Raw genomic sequence first — 24,082 nt, 5'->3', positions numbered from 1 at the left:
TAATATATATATATATCAGGATATGGGAGGTGTATGAGAATATAGAGTGTGAGCGGGGGACGTGCAGGTAATATATATATATATCAGGATATGGGGGTGTATGAGAATATAGAGTGTGAGCGGGGACGTGCAGGTAATATATATATATATCAGGATATGGGGGGTGTATGAGAATATAGAGTGTGAGCGGAGGACGTGCAGGTAATATATATATATATATCAGGATATGGAGGGTGTATGAGAATATAGAGTGTGAGCGGGGGACGTGCAGGTAATATATATATATATCAGGATATGAGGGGTGTATGAGAATATAGAGTGTGAGCGGGGGACGTGCAGGTAATATATATATATATCAGGATATGAGGGGTGTATGAGAATATAGAGTGTGAGCGGGGGACGTGCAGGTAATATATATATATATATCAGGATATGGGGGGTGTATGAGAATATAGAGTGTGAGCGGGGGACGTGCAGGTAATATATATATATATCAGGATATGGGGGGTGTATGAGAATATAGAGTGTGAGTGGAGGACGTGCAGGTATTATATATATATATCAGGATATGGGGGGTGTATGAGAATATAGAGTGTGAGTGGAGGACGTGCAGGTAATATATATATATATCAGGATATGGGGGGTGTATGAGAATATAGAGTGTGAGTGGAGGACGTGCAGGTAATATATATATATATCAGGATATGGGAGGTGTATGAGAATATAGAGTGTGAGCGGGGGACGTGCAGGTATATATATATATATATCAGGATATGGGGGGTGTATGAGAATATAGAGTGTGAGCGGGGGACGTGCAGGTAATATATATATATATCAGGATATGGGGGGTGTATGAGAATATAGAGTGTGAGTGGAGGACGTGCAGGTAATATATATATATATCAGGATATGAGGGGTGTATGAGAATATAGAGTGTGAGCGGGGGACGTGCAGGTAATATATATATATATCAGGATATGGGGGGTGTATGAGAATATAGAGTGTGAGCGGGGACGTGCAGGTAATATATATATATATATCAGGATATGAGGGGTGTATGAGAATATAGAGTGTGAGCGGGGGACGTGCAGGTAATATATATATATATCAGGATATGAGGGGTGTATGAGAATATAGAGTGTGAGCGGGGACGTGCAGGTAATATATATATATATCAGGATATGGGGGGTGTATGAGAATATAGAGTGTGAGCGGGGGACGTGCAGGTAATATATATATATATCAGGATATGAGGGGTGTATGAGAATATAGAGTGTGAGCGGGGACGTGCAGGTAATATATATATATATCAGGATATGGGGGGTGTATGAGAATATAGAGTGTGAGCGGGGACGTGCAGGTAATATATATATATATCAGGATATGGGGGGTGTATGAGAATATAGAGTGTGAGCGGGGGACGTGCAGGTAATATATATATATATCAGGATATGAGGGGTGTATGAGAATACAGAGTGTGAGCGGGGGACGTGCAGGTAATATATATATATATCAGGATATGGGGGGTGTATGAGAATATAGAGTGTGAGCGGAGGACGTGCAGGTAATATATATATATATCAGGATATGGAGGGTGTATGAGAATATAGAGTGTGAGCGGGGGACGTGCAGGTAATATATATATATATCAGGATATGGGGGGTGTATGAGAATATAGAGTGTGAGCGGGGACGTGCAGGTAATATATATATATATCAGGATATGAGGGGTGTATGAGAATATAGAGTGTGAGCGGGGGACGTGCAGGTAATATATATATATATCAGGATATGGAGGGTGTATGAGAATATAGAGTGTGAGCGGAGGACGTGCAGGTAATATATATATATATCAGGATATGGGGGTGTATGAGAATATAGAGTGTGAGCGGAGGACGTGCAGGTAATATATATATATATCAGGATATGGGAGGTGTATGAGAATATAGAGTGTGAGCGGAGGACGTGCAGGTAATATATATATATATCAGGATATGGGGGTGTATGAGAATATAGAGTGTGAGCGGAGGACGTGCAGGTAATATATATATATATCAGGATATGGGGGGTGTATGAGAATATAGAGTGTGAGCGGAGGACGTGCAGGTAATATATATATATCAGGATATGGGGGTGTATGAGAATATAGAGTGTGAGCGGGGGACGTGCAGGTAATATATATATATATCAGGATATGAGGGGTGTATGAGAATATAGAGTGTGAGCGGGGACGTGCAGGTAATATATATATATCAGGATATGGGGGGTGTATGAGAATATAGAGTGTGAGCGGGGACGTGCAGGTAATATATATATATATCAGGATATGGGGGTGTATGAGAATATAGAGTGTGAGCGGAGGACGTGCAGGTAATATATATATATATCAGGATATGGGAGGTGTATGAGAATATAGAGTGTGAGCGGGGGACGTGCAGGTAATATATATATATATCAGGATATGAGGGGTGTATGAGAATATAGAGTGTGAGCGGGGGACGTGCAGGTAATATATATATATATCAGGATATGGGGGGTGTATGAGAATATAGAGTGTGAGCGGGGACGTGCAGGTAATATATATATATATCAGGATATGGGGGGTGTATGAGAATATAGAGTGTGAGCGGAGGACGTGCAGGTAATATATATATATATCAGGATATGAGGGGTGTATGAGAATATAGAGTGTGAGCGGGGACGTGCAGGTAATATATATATATATCAGGATATGGGGGGTGTATGAGAATATAGAGTGTGAGCGGAGGACGTGCAGGTAATATATATATATATCAGGATATGAGGGGTGTATGAGAATATAGAGTGTGAGCGGGGGACGTGCAGGTAATATATATATATATATCAGGATATGGGGGGTGTATGAGAATATAGAGTGTGAGCGGGGGACGTGCAGGTAATATATATATATCAGGATATGGGGGGTGTATGAGAATACAGAGTGTGAGCGGGGGACGTGCAGGTAATATATATATATATATATCAGGATATGGGGGGTGTATGAGAATATAGAGTGTGAGCGGAGGACGTGCAGGTAATATATATATATATCAGGATATGGGAGGTGTATGAGAATATAGAGTGTGAGCGGGGGACGTGCAGGTAATATATATATATATCAGGATATGAGGGGTGTATGAGAATATAGAGTGTGAGCGGAGGACGTGCAGGTAATATATATATATATCAGGATATGGGGGTGTATGAGAATATAGAGTGTGAGCGGAGGACGTGCAGGTAATATATATATATATCAGGATATGGAGGGTGTATGAGAATATAGAGTGTGAGCGGAGGACGTGCAGGTAATATATATATATATCAGGATATGGAGGGGTGTATGAGAATATAGAGTGTGAGCGGGGGACGTGCAGGTAATATATATATATATCAGGATATGAGGGGTGTATGAGAATATAGAGTGTGAGCGGAGGACGTGCAGGTAATATATATATATATCAGGATATGGGGGGTGTATGAGAATATAGAGTGTGAGCGGGGGACGTGCAGGTAATATATATATATATCAGGATATGGGGGGTGTATGAGAATATAGAGTGTGAGCGGGGGACGTGCAGGTAATATATATATATATCAGGATATGAGGGGTGTATGAGAATATAGAGTGTGAGCGGAGGACGTGCAGGTAATATATATATATATCAGGATATGGAGGGTGTATGAGAATATAGAGTGTGAGCGGGGACGTGCAGGTAATATATATATATATCAGGATATGGGGGTGTATGAGAATATAGAGTGTGAGCGGAGGACGTGCAGGTAATATATATATATATCAGGATATGGGGGGTGTATGAGAATATAGAGTGTGAGCGGAGGACGTGCAGGTAATATATATATATATATCAGGATATGGGAGGTGTATGAGAATATAGAGTGTGAGCGGGGGACGTGCAGGTAATATATATATATATCAGGATATGGGGGGTGTATGAGAATATAGAGTGTGAGCGGAGGACGTGCAGGTAATATATATATATATCAGGATATGGGGGGTGTATGAGAATATAGAGTGTGAGCGGGGACGTGCAGGTAATATATATATATATCAGGATATGGGGGGTGTATGAGAATATAGAGTGTGAGCGGAGGACGTGCAGGTAATATATATATATATCAGGATATGGGGGTGTATGAGAATATAGAGTGTGAGCGGAGGACGTGCAGGTAATATATATATATATCAGGATATGGAGGGTGTATGAGAATATAGAGTGTGAGCGGAGGACGTGCAGGTAATATATATATATATCAGGATATGAGGGGTGTATGAGAATATAGAGTGTGAGCGGGGACGTGCAGGTAATATATATATATATCAGGATATGAGGGTGTATGAGAATATAGAGTGTGAGCGGAGGACGTGCAGGTAATATATATATATATCAGGATATGGGGGGTGTATGAGAATATAGAGTGTGAGCGGGGGACGTGCAGGTAATATATATATATATCAGGATAAGAGGGGTGTATGAGAATATAGAGTGTGAGCGGGGGACGTGCAGGTAATATATATATATATCAGGATATGAGGGGTGTATGAGAATATAGAGTGTGAGCGGGGACGTGCAGGTAATATATATATATATCAGGATATGAGGGGTGTATGAGAATATAGAGTGTGAGCGGGGGACGTGCAGGTAATATATATATATATCAGGATATGGGGGTGTATGAGAATATAGAGTGTGAGCGGAGGACGTGCAGGTAATATATATATATATATATCAGGATATGGGGGGTGTATGAGAATATAGAGTGTGAGCGGGGGACGTGCAGGTAATATATATATATATCAGGATATGAGGGGTGTATGAGAATACAGAGTGTGAGCGGGGGACGTGCAGGTAATATATATACGCTTGCTGACTATTTGTAATGTTCAGGTGTCCCCTCCAGTGGGAGCATTAATGGCAGCCATGTTGGTTGTGATCCAGCTTTCCCGGAGCCCTGAATGGTAAATCTGCCTTGTTTTGTGATTGGTGTGCGGAATGTGTTACTTTGTGTTCATTGGTCCAGGCAAGCTGGATGGCTGCGATCGGGGGAGTTGCAGTGACAGCAATGCTGGTATAACCCATCTTTTCTAGAGTCCTGAACGGCGATTCCGGTGATTAATGAAACACAATTGAAGTGGGGACAGTTTTTCAGGATTGCCGGACAGATGTGTTATTACAGATACAATGTCATTCCTGCTAATAATGAGGCGTCCGTCACTGAGTGATGTTGTGCGTCGCGTGTCGCGGGCGCTGGCGGTTTTCACGGCTCTCGGCTTGTCAGCATTTCCTGAGATTCTCGCACTGGCGCCGCATCCAATCCCTGCCCCCGATGTGCTCCTTCTGACGGTTTTAGTATAATTTAAAATTAATGATGTATGCAGACAATACATAGTAAGATGCGGCAGCGACGAGACGCGGCGAGTAACAGCGCCATTGTTACCGGCGACGCCAGGGTTAACCATTCAGCCGCTAAACACGTCACACGGTGCCACTCTGCCACGTCCACTTAGTAACCTCTTTAATATAAATTGTCTGCAAGTTTCTAATCGCCTCACCATTGCCATTTTTAACAACTCTGCTTGCTGTCAGCGAACTAGAAGGGTTGGAATTTACACATTTACCTAGTTCTGCTCCGAAAGCTGATGGGCTTGTGAGAATAGAGCGCTCTGATACACTGTAACGAGTCCTGCACCTGCGTACTGTATGCCAAATCTTTCAAGCTAGCGACGGAAGCAGATTTACCTGTTGCGGCGTTTCTCGACAGGATTTTCAGGAGTCTGGGAAAGCTGGGGACCTCCCCGTTACTTCAGCAATATTGTTTATCACCCAACTTGACAAGTTCAGAGACTCCGGCGAGAGATCCGCAAAGTGACGTAAATTCACGCCTCGCGCCCGACTGAGACCGGAGCAGTCGCCAAATCTATTGTGTCGTCCGATAATGGGAATTAATGGCGTCACAACCCCCTGAATCTTCCATCATCTCGGCCGCTCTTATTCCACTCCGTATAAAACCGTTCCCGCGGCGAGCCAGCGCCGTCTCGTCGTTTTCCGCGTCTGTTCTTCCATTCGCGCTCCTTGATTTTCATCCCGCCCCGTCCCACATCGCGGACAGGAAACACAATGGAGATCAGCGTCGCCCGCAGTCAAGGTTATGGCGATAAATTCCTCCGTTGTCACTTCTGCTCACAGTAAATTGGCCGGAGGGTTTCGCGCCGCGGAGACGGATAATTTGCTGCCGTATTTCAAATGGATTTAGAAATGAGTTTGAAAGGCCGGTTCATGCCTCCTATTACCGGGGGCCGGGGGGGACGCGCTCCTGGCTGACTCCTCATTACCAGCGCTTAATACCCTTCCTATTCTCAGGCCGTAATGAAATTCTCCTGCGTGATCGGCGGCGCCGCCAATGACAAGACAAGTGCGCAGAGGGCACATGTGTCCCCCGGGTCCTCGGCCCCAGCGATCACACCATTAATTTCTACCTTCACTTCTCATCTCCCAGTCAAGCCTCAGTAATATATAGGGCACGTGGCGAAGCTGCCGACGCTATAGTGACGAAGCAATGCTCTGCGACTACTGTGATTGTCCAAGGGGTTTCTCGTAAGAATGAAGCATGGGCTGAACTTAGGATAAGGCAGATGATAATACAACGTCTGCCGGTGGTCATTGATAATAGAAATATCAGTCGTTCTGATCAGTGTGTTTTATTCTTTTAATGCTCTGCATATGGTGATGTCAGTATTCACTGCAGTTCTGGCATTCTATTCATGATCAGAGCTATAATTCCCACGGTTGGTGCCGGTAATAACGCTGTAGAAAGATAGAAAAATGCGAATATAAATCGAAGTGAAATAAACCCTGATCTGTGATCTATGCAGTGTCTGTGTGTTGTCTGGAGCAGTGTGTTGTTTCTGTGTTGTCTGGAGCAGTGTGTCGTGTCTGTGTGTTGTCTGGAGCAGTGTGTTGTTTCTGTGTTGTCTGGAGCAGTGTGTCGTGTCTATGTGTTGTCTGGAGCAGTGTGTTGTGTCTGTGTGTGGTCTGGAGCAGTGTGTCGTGTCTGTGTGTTGTCTGGAGCAGTGTGTCGTGTCTGTGTGTTGTCTGGAGCAGTGTGTCGTGTCTGTGTGTTGTCTGGAGCAGTGTGTCGTGTCTGTGTGTTGTCTGGAGCAGTGTGTCGTGTCTGTGTGTTGTCTGGAGCAGTGTGTCGTGTCTGTGTGTTGTCTGGAGCAGTGTGTCGTGTCTGTGTGTTGTGTCTGGAACAGTGTGTCGTGTCTGTGTGTTGTCTGGAGCAGTGTGTCGTGTCTGTGTGTTGTCTGGAGCAGTGTGTCGTGTCTGTGTGTTGTCTGGAGCAGTGTGTCGTGTCTGTGTGTTGTCTGGAGCAGTGTGTCGTGTGTGTGTGTGGGTTGTCTGGAGCAGTGTGTCGTGTCTGTGTGTTGTCTGGAGCAGTATGTCGTGTGTGTGTGTGTGTGTGTGTGTGTTGTCTGGAGCAGTGTGTCGTGTCTGTGTGTTGTCTGGAGCAGTGTGTCGTGTCTGTGTGTTGTCTGGAGCAGTGTGTCGTGTCTGTGTGTTGTCTGGAGCAGTGTGTCGTGTCTGTGTGTTGTCTGGAGCAGTGTCTCGTGTCTGTGTGTTGTCTGGAGCAGTGTGTCGTGTCTGTGTGTTGTCTGGAGCAGTGTCTCGTGTTTGTGTGTTGTCTGGATCAGTGGGTCGTGTCTGTGTGTTGTCTGGAGCAGTGTGTCGTGTCTGTGTGTTGTCTGGAGCAGTGTGTCGTGTCTGTGTGTTGTCTGGAGCAGTGTGTCGTGTCTGTGTGTTGTCTGGAGCAGTGTGTCGTGTCTGTGTGTTGTCTGGAGCAGTGTGTCGTGTCTGTGTGTTGTCTGGAGCAGTGTGTCGTGTCTGTGTGTTGTCTGGAGCAGTGTGTCGTGTCTGTGTGTTGTCTGGAGCAGTGTGTCGTGTCTGTGTGTTGTCTGGAGTAGTGTGTCGTGTGTGTTGTCTGGAGCAGTGTGTCGTGTCTGTGTGTTGTCTGGAGCAGTGTATCGTGTCTGTGTGTTGTGTCTGGAGCAGTGTGTCGTGTCTGTGTGTTGTCTGGAGCAGTGTGTCGTGTCTGTGTTTTGTGTCTGGAGCAGTGTGTCGTGTCTGTGTGTTGTGTCTGGAGCAGTGTGTCGTGTCTGTGTTGTTGTCTAGAGCAGTGTGTTGTGTCTGTGTGTTGTCTGAAGCAGTGTGTTGTTTCTGTGTTGTATGGAGCAGTGTGTCGTGTCTGTGTGTTGTCTGGAGCAGTGTGTTGTTTCTGTGTTGTCTGGAGCAGTGTGTCGTGTCTGTGTGTTGTCTGGAGCAGTGTGTTGTTTCTGTGTTGTCTGGAGCAGTGTGTCGTGTCTGTGTGTTGTCTGGAGCAGTGTGTTGTGTCTGTGTGTGGTCTGGAGCAGTGTGTCGTGTCTGTGTGTTGTCTGGAGCAGTGTGTCGTGTCTGTGTGTTGTCTGGAGCAGTGTGTCGTGTCTGTGTGTTGTCTGGAGCAGTGTGTCGTGTCTGTGTGTTGTCTGGAGCAGTGTGACGTGTCTGTGTGTTGTCTGGAGCAGTGTGTCGTGTCTGTGTGTTGTCTGGAGCAGTGTCTCGTGTCTGTGTGTTGTCTGGAGCAGTGTGTCGTGTCTGTGTGTTGTGTCTGTGTTTTGTGTCTGGAGCAGTGTGTCGTGTCTGTGTGTTGTCTGGAGCAGTGTGTCGTGTCTGTGTTGTTGTCTAGAGCAGTGTGTTGTGTGTGTTTGGAACAGTGTCTCGTGTCTGTGTGTTGTCTGGAGCAGTGTGTCGTGTCGCTGTGTTGTCTGGAGCAGCATGTCGTCTCTGTGTGTTGTCTGGAGCATTGTGTCGTGTCTGTGTGTTGTCTGGAGCAGTGTGTTGTTTCTGTGTTGTCTGGAGCAGTGTGTCGTGTCTGTGTGTTGTCTGGAGCAGTGTGTTGTTTCTGTGTTGTCTGGAGCAGTGTGTCGTGTCTGTGTGTTGTCTGGAGCAGTGTGTTGTTTCTGTGTTGTCTGGAGCAGTGTGTCGTGTCTGTGTGTTGTCTGGAGCAGTGTGTCGTGTCTGTCTGTTGTCTGGAGCAGTGTGTCGTGTCTGTGTGTTGTCTGGAGCAGTGTGTTGTTTCTGTGTTGTCTGGAGCAGTGTGTCGTGTCTGTGTGTTGTCTGGAGCAGTGTGTTGTTTCTGTGTTGTCTGGAGCAGTGTGTCGTGTCTGTGTGTTGTCTGGAGCAGTGTGTCGTGTCTGTCTGTTGTCTGGAGCAGTGTGTTGTGTCTGTGTGTGGTCTGGATCATTGTGTCGTGTGTGTTGTCTGGAGCAGTGTGTCGTGCCTGTGTGTTGTCTGGAGCAGTGTGTCGTGTTTGTGTGTTGTCTGGAGCAGTGTGTCGTGTCTGTGTGTTGTCTGGAGCAGTGTGTCGTGCCTGTGTGTTGTCTGGAGCAGTGTGTCGTGTCTGTGTGTTGTCTGGAGCAGTGTGTCGTGTCTGTGTGTTGTCTGGAGCAGTGTGTCGTGTCTGTGTGTTGTCTGGAGCAGTGTGTCGTGTCTGTGTGTTGTCTGGAGCAGTGTGTCGTGTGTGTGTGTGGGTTGTCTGGAGCAGTGTGTCGTGTCTGTGTGTTGTCTGGAGCAGTGTGTCGTGTCTGTGTGTTGTGTCTGGAGCAGTGTGTCGTGTCTGTGTTGTTGTCTAGAGCAGTGTGTTGTGTCTGTGTGTTGTCTGAAGCAGTGTGTTGTTTCTGTGTTGTATGGAGCAGTGTGTCGTGTCTGTGTGTTGTCTGGAGCAGTGTGTTGTTTCTGTGTTGTCTGGAGCAGTGTGTCGTGTCTGTGTGTTGTCTGGAGCAGTGTGTTGTTTCTGTGTTGTCTGGAGCAGTGTGTCGTGTCTGTGTGTTGTCTGGAGCAGTGTGTTGTGTCTGTGTGTGGTCTGGAGCAGTGTGTCGTGTCTGTGTGTTGTCTGGAGCAGTGTGTCGTGTCTGTGTGTTGTCTGGAGCAGTGTGTCGTGTCTGTGTGTTGTCTGGAGCAGTGTGTCGTGTCTGTGTGTTGTCTGGAGCAGTGTGACGTGTCTGTGTGTTGTCTGGAGCAGTGTGTCGTGTCTGTGTGTTGTCTGGAGCAGTGTCTCGTGTCTGTGTGTTGTCTGGAGCAGTGTGTCGTGTCTGTGTGTTGTGTCTGTGTTTTGTGTCTGGAGCAGTGTGTCGTGTCTGTGTGTTGTCTGGAGCAGTGTGTCGTGTCTGTGTTGTTGTCTAGAGCAGTGTGTTGTGTGTGTTTGGAACAGTGTCTCGTGTCTGTGTGTTGTCTGGAGCAGTGTGTCGTGTCGCTGTGTTGTCTGGAGCAGCATGTCGTCTCTGTGTGTTGTCTGGAGCATTGTGTCGTGTCTGTGTGTTGTCTGGAGCAGTGTGTTGTTTCTGTGTTGTCTGGAGCAGTGTGTCGTGTCTGTGTGTTGTCTGGAGCAGTGTGTTGTTTCTGTGTTGTCTGGAGCAGTGTGTCGTGTCTGTGTGTTGTCTGGAGCAGTGTGTTGTTTCTGTGTTGTCTGGAGCAGTGTGTCGTGTCTGTGTGTTGTCTGGAGCAGTGTGTCGTGTCTGTCTGTTGTCTGGAGCAGTGTGTCGTGTCTGTGTGTTGTCTGGAGCAGTGTGTTGTTTCTGTGTTGTCTGGAGCAGTGTGTCGTGTCTGTGTGTTGTCTGGAGCAGTGTGTTGTTTCTGTGTTGTCTGGAGCAGTGTGTCGTGTCTGTGTGTTGTCTGGAGCAGTGTGTCGTGTCTGTCTGTTGTCTGGAGCAGTGTGTTGTGTCTGTGTGTGGTCTGGATCATTGTGTCGTGTGTGTTGTCTGGAGCAGTGTGTCGTGCCTGTGTGTTGTCTGGAGCAGTGTGTCGTGTTTGTGTGTTGTCTGGAGCAGTGTGTCGTGTCTGTGTGTTGTCTGGAGCAGTGTGTCGTGCCTGTGTGTTGTCTGGAGCAGTGTGTCGTGTCTGTGTGTTGTCTGGAGCAGTGTGTCGTGTCTGTGTGTTGTCTGGAGCAGTGTGTCGTGTCTGTGTGTTGTCTGGAGCAGTGTGTCGTGTCTGTTGTATTGTATTATTGTGTCTACATATTTGATTTGTTGGTTATTTGAGGTTACTTTTATTTTCCCTCAGGCTGCTGCTGTTAAACCGGCTTCGACAGAATCAGAACCAGCAGCGATGGAGAAGTCGGGGTCTGTGCTTTATCGGAGGGGTCATGTACAGGGTCTCTGCTAATAAACTCTCCAAAACATGGAGCCCCGGCAGTGGCAGCAAGCCGACCCCAAAGACTGGTGAGTGACGTATCCCATAACCGTAAATCCCCCCTACAAGTTGCAGCACTGGAGTCTTATAGCGAGGCGACCCCTGCGCCGGATCTATCAATTTGGAGGAAACGCTGCTCTCCGGGCGCCATCTGCGATATTCAGGCGCCAGTGATCTTTAAGGGTCAGTTCACTTATAGCATAAAAATTCTTACGATTTTCCGCATCGATTTTGTTGCTGAAGTCCGCAGCGTAATCCAGTAGCAGCAAAGGGGCTGAGATCTGAACAAATCTCCTCCACACGCTGCGTAAATACTGAGCAGAGAAAACACTCAGAAATGGAATGCGGGGCGTTTTTTATTCCGCAGCGTGTCCATCGTGTTTGCGTAAACGCTGCTTATTTGTTGTGGGATTTCCCGATTTGAAATCTACGGGAGGTAAATCCCACAACAAGTAGCAGATGTTGCGTTTTTTTGTGCCAGAATCTCTGCGATTCCGCTGCAAAAAAGGCAACTCAGAAAAAATATATCTTCTACTAGAAGTCTGTGATTCTTCCTCCTGGCCGGCCTCCTGGGATGACGTTTTATCCTATATGACCGCTGCAGCCAATCACAAGCCAATCACAGGCTGCAGCAGTCACATGGGATGAAACGTCAACCCCAGGGCTGCTGAGCGTCAGGACGTCGAAGCGACGCGTCGCCATGGTAAGTATCCTCTTTTTTTTGTCTGCGTAGTTTTCCGGATCAGACATTCCGGCCAGAATTCCCATAGGCGCAGAGCGCGGATACAGTGTGTGCTTTCACGCAACGTATCCGCCCTCTGTGATCGTACCTTAAATATACACAAATAAGCTCTGTCAGTAGAAGTTATAATTTCCCATTTCTCTCTGCTTCTGCGTCCAGCCCTGACATCCAGGGATAAAGTTTCAGCCCATGTGACTGCTGCAGCCAATCAAAGGTCACATGGGATGAAAGTCATCCCAGGAGGCCACCCTGTAGGACGTCAGAGAGACGCGTCACCGCGGCTACAGGAAAGTATAGGTTTTTTGTTTTTTTTTCTGCTGTTTTCCGCAACGGATATTCAGGCACCACAATTTACTGCGGTTTTTGCGGCCGGAATTCCCTGCGGTATCTATATGTACCCTTTTGGCAGCGTATCCAACCCATGTGGACATTCTCTAAAAGGTAAATTTAGTGTTTCTGTATTATTATTATAAAGTATTATGAACATGAATGTTACCACTATAATACTGCCCCCTATATACAAGAATATAACTACTATAATACTGCTCCTATATACAAGAATATAGCTACTGTAATACTGCACCTATATACAAGAATATAACTACTATAATACTACCCCCTATATACAAGAATATAACTACTATAATACTGCCCCCTATATACAAGAATATAACTACTATAATACTGCTCCTATATACAAGAATATAACTACTATAATACTGCCTCCTATATACAAGAATATAACTACTATAATACTGCTCCTATATACAAGAATATAACTACTATAATACTGCTCCCTATATACAAGAATAGAACTACTATAATACTGCCCCCTATGTACAAGAATATAACTACTATAATACTGCCCCTATATACAAGAATATAACTACTATAATACTGCCCCCTATATACAAGAATATAATTACTATAATACTGCCCCCTATATACAAGAATATAACTACTATAATACTGCCCCTATATACAAGAATATAACTACTATAATACTGCCCCCTATATACAAGGATATAACTACTATAATACTGCCTCCTATATACAAGAATATAACTACTATAATACTGCTCCTATATACAAGAATATAACTACTATAATACTGCCTCCTATATACAAGAATATAACTACTATAATACTGCTCCTATATACAAGAATATAACTACTATAATACTGCTCCTATATACAAGAATATAGCTACTGTAATACTGCACCTATATACAAGAATATAACTACTATAATACTGCCCCTATATACAAGAATATAACTATTATAATACTGCCCCCTATATACAAGAATATAACTACTATAATACTGCCCCCTATATACAAGAATATAACTACTATAATACTGCTCCTATATACAAGAATATAACTACTATAATACTGCCCCTATATACAAGAATATAACTACTATAATACTGCTCCTATATACAAGAATATAACTACTATAATACTGCTCCTATATACAAGAATAAAACTACTATAATACTGCCTCTATATACAAGAATATAACTACTATAATACTGCTCCTATATACAAGAATATAACTACTATAATACTGCCCCCTATATACAAGAATATAACTACTATAATACTGCCCCCTATATACAAGAATATAACTACTATAACACTGCTCCTATATACAAGAATATAACTACTATAACACTGCTCCTATATACAAGAACATAACTACTATAATACTGCCCCTATATACAAGAATAGAACTACTGTAATACTGCCCCCTATATACAAGAATCTAACTACTATAATACTGCCCCCTATATACAAGAATATAACTACTATAATACTGCCCCCTATATACAAGAATATAATTACTATAATACTGCTCCTATATACAAGAATATAACTACTATAATACTGCCCCTATATACAAGAATATAACTCCTATAATACTGCTCCCTATATACAAGAATATAACTACTATAATACTGCCTCTATATACAAGAATATAACTACTATAATACTGCCCCTATATACCAGAATATAACTTGTATAATACTGCTCCTATATACAAGAATATAACTACTATAATACTGCCCCCTATATACAAGAATATAACTACTATAATACTGCTCCCTATATACAAGAATATAACTACTATAATCCTGCCCCATTATACAAGAATATAACTACTATAATACTGCCCCTTATATACAAGAATATAACTACTATAATACTGCCCCTATATACAAGAATATAACTACTATAATACTGCTCCCTATATACAAGAATATAACTACTATAATACTGCTCCCTATATACAAGAATATAACTACTATAATACTGCCCCCTATATACAAGAATATAACTACTATAATACTGCTCCCTATATACAAGAATATAACTACTATAATCCTGCCCCATTATACAAGAATATAACTACTATAATACTGCCCCTTATATACAAGAATATAACTACTATAATACTGCCCCTATATACAAGAATATAACTACTATAATACTGCTCCTATATACAAGACTATAACTACTATAATACTGCCCCCAATATACAAGATTATAACTACTATAATACTGCCTCCTATATACAAGAATATAACTACTATAATACTGCCCCTATATACAAGAATATAACTACTATAATACTGCTCCTATATACAAGGATATAACTACTATAATACTGACCCCTATATACAAGAATATAACTACTATAATACTGCTCCCTGTATACAAGAATATAACTACTATAATACTGCCTCCTATATACAAGAATATAACTACTATAATACTGCCCCTATATACAAGAATATAACTAATATAATACTGCCCCCTATATACAAGAATATAACTACTATAATACTGCTCCTATATACAAGAATATAACTACTATAATACTGCCCCCTATATACAAGAATATAACTGCTATAATACAGCTGCTATATACAAGAATATAACTACTATAATACTAACTCCTATATACAAGAATATAACTACTATAATACTGCCCCTATATACAAGAATATAACTACTATAATACTGCTCCTATATACAAGAATATAACTACTATAATACTGCTCCTATATACAAGAATATAACTACTATAATACTGCCTCCTATATACAAGAATATAACTACTATAATACTGCCCTATGTACAAGAATATAACTACTATAATACTGCTCTCTATATACAAGAATATAACTACTATAATAGTGCCCCTATATACAAGTATATAACTACTATAATACTGCCCCCTATATACAAGAATATAACTATTATAATACTGCCCCCTATATACAAGAATATAACTACTATAATACTGTCCCTATATAAAAGAATATAACTACTATAATACTGCCCCTATATACAAGAATATAACTACTATAATACTGCCCCCTATCTACAAGAATATAACTACTATAATACTGCCCCCTATATACAAGAATATAACTACTATAATACTGTCCCTATATAAAAGAATATAACTACTATAATACTGCCCCTATATACAAGAATATAACTACTATAATACTGCCCCCTATCTACAAGAATATAACTACTATAATACTGCCCCCTATATACAAGAATATAACTACTATAATACTGCTCCTATATACAAGAATATAACTACTATAATACTGCCCGCTATATACAAGAATATAACTACTATAATACTGCCCCTATATACAAGAATATAACTACTATAATACTGCCCCTATATACAAGAATATAACTACTATCATTCTGCTCCTATGTACAAAAATATAACTACTATAATACTGCCCCTATATACAAGAATATAACTATTATAATACTGCCTCCTATATACAAGAATATAACTACTATAATACGGTAATGCCTCCTATATACAAGATTATAATTACTATAATACTGCTCCCTATATACAAGAATATAACTGCTATAATACTGCCCCCTATATACAAGAATATAACTGCTATATTACTGCCCCTATATAAAAGAATATAACTACTATAATACTGCCCCCTATATACAAGAGTATAACTACTATAATACTGCCCCCTATATACAAGAGTATAACTACTATAATACTTTCCCTATATACAAGAATATAACTATAATACAGCCCCTATATACAATAATATAACACTATAATACTGCTCCTATATACAAGAATAGAACTACTATTTTACTGCTCCTATATACAAGAATATAACTACTATAATTCTGGTCCTATATACAAGAATATAACTACTATAATACTGCCCCCTATATACAAGAATATATCTACTATAATACTGCTCCTATATACAAGAATATAACTACTATAATACTGCCCCATATATACAAGAATATAACTACTATAATACTGCCCCTATATACAAGAATATAACTACTATAATACTACCCCCTATACACAAGAATATAACTACTATAATACTGCCCCTATATACAAGAATATAACTACTATAATACTACCCCCTATATACAAGAATATAACTACTATAATACTGCCCCTATATACAAGAATATAACTACTATAATACTGCCCCTATATACAAGAATATAACTACTATAATACTGCCCCCTATCTACAAGAATATAACTACTATAATACTGCCCCCTATATACAAGAATATAACTACTATAATACTGCTCCTATATACAAGAATATAACTACTATAATACTGCCCGCTATATACAAGAATATAACTACTATAATACTGCCCCTATATACAAGAATATAACTACTATAATACTGCCCCTATATACAAGAATATAACTACTATCATTCTGCTCCTATGTACAAAAATATAACTGCTATAATACTGCCCCTATATACAAGAATATAACTATTATAATACTGCCTCCTATATACAAGAATATAACTACTATAATACGGTAATGCCTCCTATATACAAGATTATAATTACTATAATACTGCTCCCTATATACAAGAATATAACTGCTATAATACTGCCCCCTATATACAAGAATATAACTGCTATATTACTGCCCCTATATAAAAGAATATAACTACTATAATACTGCCCCCTATATACAAGAGTATAACTACTATAATACTGCCCCCTATATACAAGAGTATAACTACTATAATACTTTCCCTATATACAAGAATATAACTATAATACAGCCCCTATATACAATAATATAACACTATAATACTTCTCCTATATACAAGAATAGAACTACTATTTTACTGCTCCTATATACAAGAATATAACTACTATAATTCTGGTCCTATATACAAGAATATAACTACTATAATACTGCCCCCTATATACAAGAATATATCTACTATAATACTGCTCCTATATACAAGAATATAACTACTATAATACTGCCCCATATATACAAGAATATAACTACTATAATACTGCCCCTATATACAAGAATATAACTACTATAATACTACCCCCTATACACAAGAATATAACTACTATAATACTGCCCCTATATACAAGAATATAACTACTATAATACTACCCCCTATATACAAGAATATAACTACTATAATACTGCCTCCTATACACAAGAATATAACTACTATAATACAGCTCCTATATACAAGAATATAACTACTATAATACTGCCCTATGTACAAGAATATAATTACTATAATACTGCCCTATGTACAAGAATATAAGTACTATAATACTGCTCTCTATATACAAGAATATAACTACTATAATAGTGCCCCTATATACAAGAATATAACTACTATAATACTTCCCCCTATATACAAGAATATAACTACTATAATACTGCCCGCTATATACAAGAATATAACTACTATAATACTGCCCGCTATATACAAGAATATAACTACTATGATACTCCCCCTATATACAAGAATATAACTACTATAATACTGCCTCCTATATACAAGAATATAACTACTATAATACTGCCCTATGTACAAGAATATAATTACTATAATACTGCCCTATGTACAAGAATATAAGTACTATAATACTGCTCTCTATATACAAGAATATAACTACTATAATAGTGCCCCTATATACAAGAATATAACTACTATAATACTGCCCCCTATATACAAGAATATAACTACTATAATACTGCCCGCTATATACAAGAATATAACTACTATAATACTGCCCGCTATATACAAGAATATAACTACTATGATACTCCCCCTATATACAAGAATATAACTACTGTAATACTGCCCCTATATACAAGAAAAATAACTACTATAATACTGCCCCTATATACAAGAATATAACTACTATAATACTGCCCCTATATACAAGAATATAACTACTATCATACTGCTCCTATATACAAGAATATAACTACTATAATACTGCCCCTATATACAAGAATATAACTATTATAATACTGCCTCCTATATACAAGAATATAACTATTATAATACTGCCTCCTATATACAAGAATATAACTGCTATAATACTGCCCCCTATATACAAGAATATAACTGCTATAATACTGCCCCTATATAAAAGAATATAACTACTATAATACTGCCCCCTATATACAAGAGTATAACTACTATAATACTGCCCCCTATATACAAGAGTATAACTACTATAATACTTTCCCTATATACAAGAATATAACTACTATAATACTGCCCCCTATATACAAGAATATAACACTATAATACTGCTCCTATATACAAGAATAGAACTACTATTTTACTGCTCCTATATACAAGAATATAACTACTATAATACTGGTCCTATATACAAGAATATAACTACTATAATACTGCCCCCTATGTACAAGAATATATCTACTATAATACTGCCCCCTATATACAAGAAAAATAACTACTATAATACTGCTCCTATATACAAGAATATAACTACTATAATACTGCCCCATATATACAAGAATATAACTACTATAATACTGCCCCTATATACAAGAATATAACTACTTTAATACTACCCCCTATACACAAGAATATAACTACTATAATACTGCCCCTATATACAAGAATATAACTACTATAATACTGCCCCTATATACATGAATATAACGACTATAATACTGCCCCTATATACAAGAATATAAGTACTATAATACTGCTCCTATATACAAGAATATAACTACTATAATACTGCCCCTATATACAAGAATATAATTACTATAATACTGCACCCTATACACAAGAATATAACTACTATAATACTGCTCCTATATACAAGAATATAACTACTATAATACTGCTCCCTATATACAAGAATATATTTACTATAATACTGCCCCTATATACAAGAATATAACTACTATAATACTACCCCCTATACACAATAATATAACTACTATAATACTGCCCCTATATACAAGAATATAACTACTATAATACTGCTCCCTATATACAAGAAAATTTCTACTATAATACTGCTCCTATATATAAGAATATAACTACTATAATACTGCTCCATATATACAAGAATATAACTACTATAATACTGCCCCTATATACAAGAATATAACTACTATAATACTACCCCCTATACACAATAATATAACTACTATAATACTGCCCCTATATACAAGAATATAACTACTATAATACTGCCCCCTATATACAAGAATATAACTACTATAATACTGCCCCCTATATACATGAATATAACTACTATAATACTGCCCCTATATACAAGAATATAACTATTATAATACTGCCTCCTATATACAAGAATATAACTATTATAATACTGCCTCCTATATACAAGAATATAACTACTATAATACTGCCCCTATATACAAGAATATAACTACTATAATACTGCCCCCATATACAAGAATATAACTACTATAATACTGCCCCCATATACAAGAATATAACTACTATAATACTGCTCCCTATATACAATAATATAACTACTATAATACTGCCCCCTATATACAAGAATATAACTGCTATAATACTGCCCCCTATATACAAGAATATAACTGCTATAATACTGCCCCTATATAAAAGAATATAACTACTATAATACTGCCCCCTATATACAAGAGTATAACTACTATAATACTGCCCCCTATATACAAGAGTATAACTACTATAATACTTTCCCTATATACAAGAATATAACTACTATAATACTGCCCCCTATATACAAGAATATAACACTATAATACTGCTCCTATATACAAGAATAGAACTACTATTTTACTGCTCCTATATACAAGAATATAACTACTATAATACTGGTCCTATATACAAGAATATAACTACTATAATACTGCCCCCTATATACAAGAATATATCTACTATAATACTGCCCCCTATATACAAGAAAATAACTACTATAATACTGCTCCTATATACAAGAATATAACTACTATAATACTGCCCCATATATACAAGAATATAACTACTATAATACTGCCCCTATATACAAGAATATAACTACTATAATACTACCCCCTATACACAAGAATATAACTACTATAATACTGCCCCTATATACAAGAATATAACTACTATAATACTGCCCCTATATACATGAATATAACGACTATAATACTGCCCCTATATACAAGAATATAAGTACTATAATACTGCTCCTATATACAAGAATATAACTACTATAATACTGCCCCTATATACAAGAATATAATTACTATAATACTGCACCCTATACACAAGAATATAACTACTATAATACTGCTCCTATATACAAGAATATAACTACTATAATACTGCTCCCTATATACAAGAATATATTTACTATAATACTGCCCCTATATACAAGAATATAACTACTATAATACTACCCCCTATACACAATAATATAACTACTATAATACTGCCCCTATATACAAGAATATAACTACTATAATACTGCTCCCTATATACAAGAACATTTCTACTATAATACTGCTCCTATATATAAGAATATAACTACTATAATACTGCTCCATATATACAAGAATATAACTACTATAATACTGCCCCTATATACAAGAATATAACTACTATAATACTACCCCCTATACACAATAATATAACTACTATAATACTGCCCCTATATACAAGAATATAACTACTATAATACTGCCCCCTATATACAAGAATATAACTACTATAATACTGCCCCCTATATACATGAATATAACTACTATAATACTGCCCCTATATACAAGAATATAATTACTATAATACTGCACCATATACACAAGAAAATAACTACTATAATACTGCTCCTATATACAAGAATATAACTACTATAATACTGCCCCATATATACAAGAATATAACTACTATAATACTGCCCCTATATACAAGAATATAACTACTATAATACTACCCCCTATACACAAGATTATAACTACTATAATACTGCCCCTATATACAAGAATATAACTACTATAATACTGCCCCCTATATACATGAATATAACTACTATAATACTGCACCTATATACAAGAATATAACTACTATAATACTGCTCCTATATACAAGAATATAACTACTATAATACTGGTCCTATATACAAGAATATAACTACTATAATACCGCCCCCTATATACAAGAATATAACTACTATAATACTGCCCCCTATATACATGAATATAACTACAATAATACTGGTCCTATATACAAGAATATAACTACTATAATACTGCCCCTATATACAAGAATATAAGTACTATAATACTGCTCCTATTTACAAGAATATAACTACTATAATACTGCCCCCTATATAAAAGAATTTAACTACTATAATACTGCTCCCTATATACAAGAATATAACTACTATAATACTGCCCCCTATATACAAGAATATAAGTACTATAATACTGCTCCTATATACAAGAATATAACTACTATAATACTGCCCCTATATACAAGAATATAATTACTATAATACTGCACCCTATACACAAGAATATAACTACTATAATACTGCTCCTATATACAAGAATATAACTACTATAATACTGCTCCCTATATACAAGAATATATCTACTATAATACTGCCTCTATATACAAGAATTTATCTACTATAATACTGCTCCCTATATACAAGAAAATTTCTACTATATAACTACTATAATACTGCCCCCTATATACATGAATATAACTACTATAATACTGCACCTATATACAAGAATATAACTACTATAATACTGCACCTATATACAAGAATATAACTACTATAATACTGCCCCTATATACAAGAATATAACTACTATAATACTACCCCCTATACACAAGATTATAACTACTATAATACTGCCCCTATATACAAGAATATAACTACTATAATACTGCCCCCTATATACAAGAATATAACTACTATAATACTGCCCCCTATATACATGAATATAACTACTATAATACTGCACCTATATACAAGAATATAACTACTATAATACTGCTCCTATATACAAGAATATAACTACTATAATACTGGTCCTATATACAAGAATATAACTACTATAATACCGCCCCCTATATACAAGAATATAACTACTATAATACTGCCCCCTATATACATGAATATAACTACAATAATACTGGTCCTATATACAAGAATATAACTACTATAATACTGCCCCTATATACAAGAATATAAGTACTATAATACTGCTCCTATTTACAAGAATATAACTACTATAATACTGCCCCCTATATAAAAGAATTACTATAATACTGAAGTACTATAATAAAGAATTACTATAATAAAGAAGTACTATAATACTGCTCCTATATACAAGAATATAACTACTATAATACTGCCCCTATATACAAGAATATAATTACTATAATACTGCACCCTATACACAAGAATATAACTACTATAATAATACATGAATATAACTACAATAATACTGGTCCTATATACAAGAATATAACTACTATAATACTGCCCCTATATACAAGAATATAAGTACTATAATACTGCTCCTATTTACAAGAATATAACTACTATAATACTGCCCCCTATATAAAAGAATTACTATAATACTGAAGTACTATAATAAAGAATTACTATAATAAAGAAGTACTATAATACTGCTCCTATATACAAGAATATAACTACTATAATACTGCCCCTATATACAAGAATATAATTACTATAATACTGCACCCTATACACAAGAATATAACTACTATAATACTGCTCCTATATACAAGAATATAACTACTATAATACTGCTCCCTATATACAAGAATATATCTACTATAATACTGCCTCTATATACAAGAATTTATCTACTATAATACTGCTCCCTATATACAAGAAAATTTCTACTATAATACTGCTCCTATATATAAGAATATAACTACTATAATACTGCCCCATATATACAAGAATATAACTACTATAATACTGCCCCTATATACAAGAATATAACTACTATAATACTACCCCCTATACACAATAATATAACTACTATAATACTGCCCCTATATACAAGAATATAACTACTATAATACTGCCCCCTATACACATGAATATAACTACTATAATACTGCCCCTATATACATGAATATAATTACTATAAAACTGCACCCTATACACAAGAAAATAACTACTATAATACTGCTCCTATATACAAGCATATAACTACTATAATACTGCCCCATATATACAAGAATATAACTACTATAATACTGCCCCTATATACAAGAATATAACTACTATAATACTACCCCTATACACAAGATTATAACTACTATAATACTGCCCCTATATATAAGAATATAACTACTATAATAATGCCCCCTATATACATGAATATAACTACTATAATACTGCACCTATATACAAGAATATAACTACTATAATACTGCTCCTATATACAAGAATATAACTACTATAATACTGGTCCTATATACAAGAATATAACTACTATAATACCGCCCCCTATATACAAGAATATAACTACTATAATACTGCCCCCTATATACATGAATATAACTACAATAATACTGGTCCTATATACAAGAATATAACTACTATAATACTGCCCCTATATACAAGAATATAAGTACTATAATACTGCTCCTATATACAAGAATATAACTACTATAATACTGCCCCCTATATAAAAGAATTTAACTACTATAATACTGCT

General features: G+C 37.8%; 1 protein-coding gene across 1 annotated transcript in view; it reads left to right on the top strand.

Moving 5' to 3' along the window:
- Positions 1 to 24,082, top strand: part of ZC3H3 (zinc finger CCCH-type containing 3) — a 157,061-nt gene that overhangs the window by 74,000 nt on the left and 58,979 nt on the right. Inside the window, exon 5 of the mRNA XM_075827927.1 lies at positions 11,129 to 11,286. Coding sequence (XP_075684042.1) covers positions 11,129 to 11,286 — 158 coding nt within the window. The remainder of the gene's footprint in view (positions 1 to 11,128; positions 11,287 to 24,082) is intronic.

Source organism: Rhinoderma darwinii, chromosome 5 (assembly GCF_050947455.1).
Source record: "Rhinoderma darwinii isolate aRhiDar2 chromosome 5, aRhiDar2.hap1, whole genome shotgun sequence".
Lineage (NCBI taxonomy): Eukaryota > Metazoa > Chordata > Amphibia > Anura > Rhinodermatidae > Rhinoderma > Rhinoderma darwinii.
The sequence above is the reverse complement of the archived record's forward strand: the minus strand, read 5'-3'. Positions and strand labels throughout refer to the sequence as shown.